The following is a 2,500-nucleotide window of genomic DNA, read 5'->3' as shown; positions in this document are numbered from 1 at the left end:
CAGCCCGCTGCCAGACCCAGAAAGAGCGCCGAGAGAAATCCGTGGTGCTGGCGGGAAAAAAAGAGTGTAGTGTAGTGTAGTGAGTGAGTGAGAGAAGGGGGAGGCAGGCCTGTGTGTGTAATGAGAGTGGTATGCTCTGACAGCGCAACGGCCCTGCTGAAGTGCAAGGAAACTTGCTGGCAGTGTAGTTGTTGCCTGTCTTCCTGCCTTCTGCCCCTTCTCTCCACGTCTGTGTGTGTGTCAGTCTGGGCTGCCGTCTGTCTGTCAGCCCCTCACAGCCACCAACCACTGTCACACTGGTCTGCACGTGAGTCCCGTGACTGCCTACCTGCCTGTTGTCACATGACACCTTCCTTCCTTCCTTCTTCCGCTCTCTTTCGCTCTGGCCACATGTACTCCTGGGCTGGGTCTTCTCTCATCTTGGACTGACCGACCGCTGACCAGTCTCGCCAGGTCATTCACTGACCATCAACCAGGTGGCCAGTCCATGTCTCTGTGAGGAAGAGGACAAGCAGGTGACGCTGTGTGTGTTGATGTGCCTGCCCCGACACATTGTGTGATGATGATGTGTTTGGCACAGTTCAACATTGATGCTTTCGTGTGATGACGCAGTACTGAACTTACGCTCTGTGCGATGCTCTGATGTCACAGTGAAAATCTCAGTGGTGGACGTAGTCCGGAATAAGACTGGCAACCAGCTGGGCAAAAACTGTGTGTGTGTGAAGGGCACACATGGTCATCAAGGTACCAGGACCAAGCAGTATGGTCTGAGGACAAGTACAAAATAAGTGTGATGAAAGTGTTTTCACTTGTGTAAGTCTGTCGCATGTGTGGTCGCGGCAAGAGTATGTCAAGAGTAGCCAGTTCGTGACTTCTTCGGTACACCGAGGGTGGTTAACCATCACCAAGCAAGGAGTTTGTGATAGCTTTATCAACGCCGTTTAGGCTGAAAGGTGGTTTTCTCGAGGAAGAAGGCTGTAACAGGTGCACGCATACCTGGTGGAAATAGTGCGTCGTAAAGAAGTGGATGGCAGGCGTGAATGTTAGGTCTGTGCAAGCACCGTGAAAATGTAAGATGACTACCCATAGTATGAAGCTTTACAGATGTGACTAGTGAGCCAGACTATCCAGCAACAAGTTGTGTAGGTCAGTCACCAGGTGAACGGTGTAGAGATGACAGGCCCGATGAAGGGAGTGGCCACTTGAGTGGACTGTGGCTGAGGTGAGCATGGTGGCCAGGTGGCAGGGCTCAGCCCTCATCCACACACGTGTCGTTCCTTACACTTCATCTGCCACGCCACGACCAGCAAGACAATCACCAGCATGACTTCCTGCCTGATCTCCCCCTGATTGTCTGCCTGCCTTCTATCTCTTGGCTTCCCCCTTCACCAAAGAATGGTCCTGTTGGCGTGTTGCCACTGCCTGAATATAATTATAGATCAAGCTGGCGGATAGACACTGCCTCGTTACCTACGTAATTGGTTCAGGGGTGGTTTCTTCAGCGTGGAGAGCTTGGCAGGTAGTAGAAGGTGTAAGCGGTGTACCGGGTTTTCAGACAATGTGGCATTGGTGTCAAGCAACATTCTCAGGTCTCCCATGTCCACTACTAGCACATCGTCTGCACTGAGTTCATTAATCCCCTACTGACAAGTATGTGTCATGGACATGTTACCATTGTCTCTTCGTGGTGGCACCAGTCGGCATTAGACGCATTGAACAATGTTCTACCAGGGCTGCCCAGACATGCATCATTACCTCCCTTAACAGCGTGGGGAAACGAGAGAGGAACTGGTTGAAAAATAATAAGACAACTCCATCATACAGAAAGCTCTGTGTCTTACAACACCACTTTCCTCACGCCTTATCCCAGAAACAATGGATACATCAGACACCAGGTGTGACTTCAGCTGAGGACATGCCAGCCTGTGATGTGACCACGTTGACTGTGGACACCGCTATCACCAGGCCTGCTGCTGCTGCGGTGCTGCTGAACAACAGTGCCGTCATCTTGGTTGCAGCGTCAAAATGTGTGTGACATTGTGCTTGCTGAACTGGCGGTTTTTTGGTTTTTTTTTTTTTTTAGCTGGTTCATTCTCTTTGCCGTGACTTTGCGTGTGTGGCTATCATCTCCAGCTTGTGGCTTGAACCTGACTTCCCTCTCTAGTGCTCTCTTAAAGTCCTCTACCTAGGTCACGCTGTGTACCTGTTCTGCCGTGCCATGCATGAACTTCTGTCCTAGTTTCGGGTGTTCACCACTGACACGGAGTAGCCGGGTTGTGTGTAAGCCTGCTGACAGGGTGAAAGGCAGCAGGACGCTGTGGACACCTTTTCCTCAGCCCTGAGCATGGGCACAGGAGTTCAGTCACCTGCAGCAGTAAATGTGTGGAACTTGTCTCTTTGCCTGTGTCACTCTGTGGACCCCACCCCCACCCCCACCCCACCCCACCCCCACCACCCCCTGCACCCCTGTCCTGCTTCTTTGCCACCTTGCTAACCTGAA

At 51.9% G+C, this 2,500-nt stretch overlaps 1 protein-coding gene across 4 annotated transcripts in view; it reads left to right on the top strand.

The window, feature by feature from the left end:
* The window catches only part of LOC143282001 (innexin unc-9-like), a 105,254-nt gene that overhangs the window by 56,127 nt on the left and 46,627 nt on the right, over window positions 1-2,500 (top strand). Inside the window, exon 1 of one of the 4 annotated variants that reach the window (XM_076587413.1) lies at window positions 43-2,027. The exons of 2 other annotated variants lie outside the window; for them this stretch is intronic. In XM_076587413.1, coding sequence (XP_076443528.1) covers window positions 2,026-2,027 — 2 coding nt within the window. In that variant the 5' untranslated portion in view covers window positions 43-2,025. Of the gene's footprint in view, window positions 1-42; window positions 2,028-2,480 lie in introns of those variants that run through there. One more of the 4 variants, XM_076587403.1, reaches the window with a different exon arrangement.

Source organism: Babylonia areolata, chromosome 1, assembly GCF_041734735.1.
Source record: "Babylonia areolata isolate BAREFJ2019XMU chromosome 1, ASM4173473v1, whole genome shotgun sequence".
In the NCBI taxonomy this organism is placed as follows: Eukaryota; Metazoa; Mollusca; class Gastropoda; order Neogastropoda; family Buccinidae; genus Babylonia; species Babylonia areolata.
The sequence above is the reverse complement of the archived record's forward strand: the minus strand, read 5'-3'. Positions and strand labels throughout refer to the sequence as shown.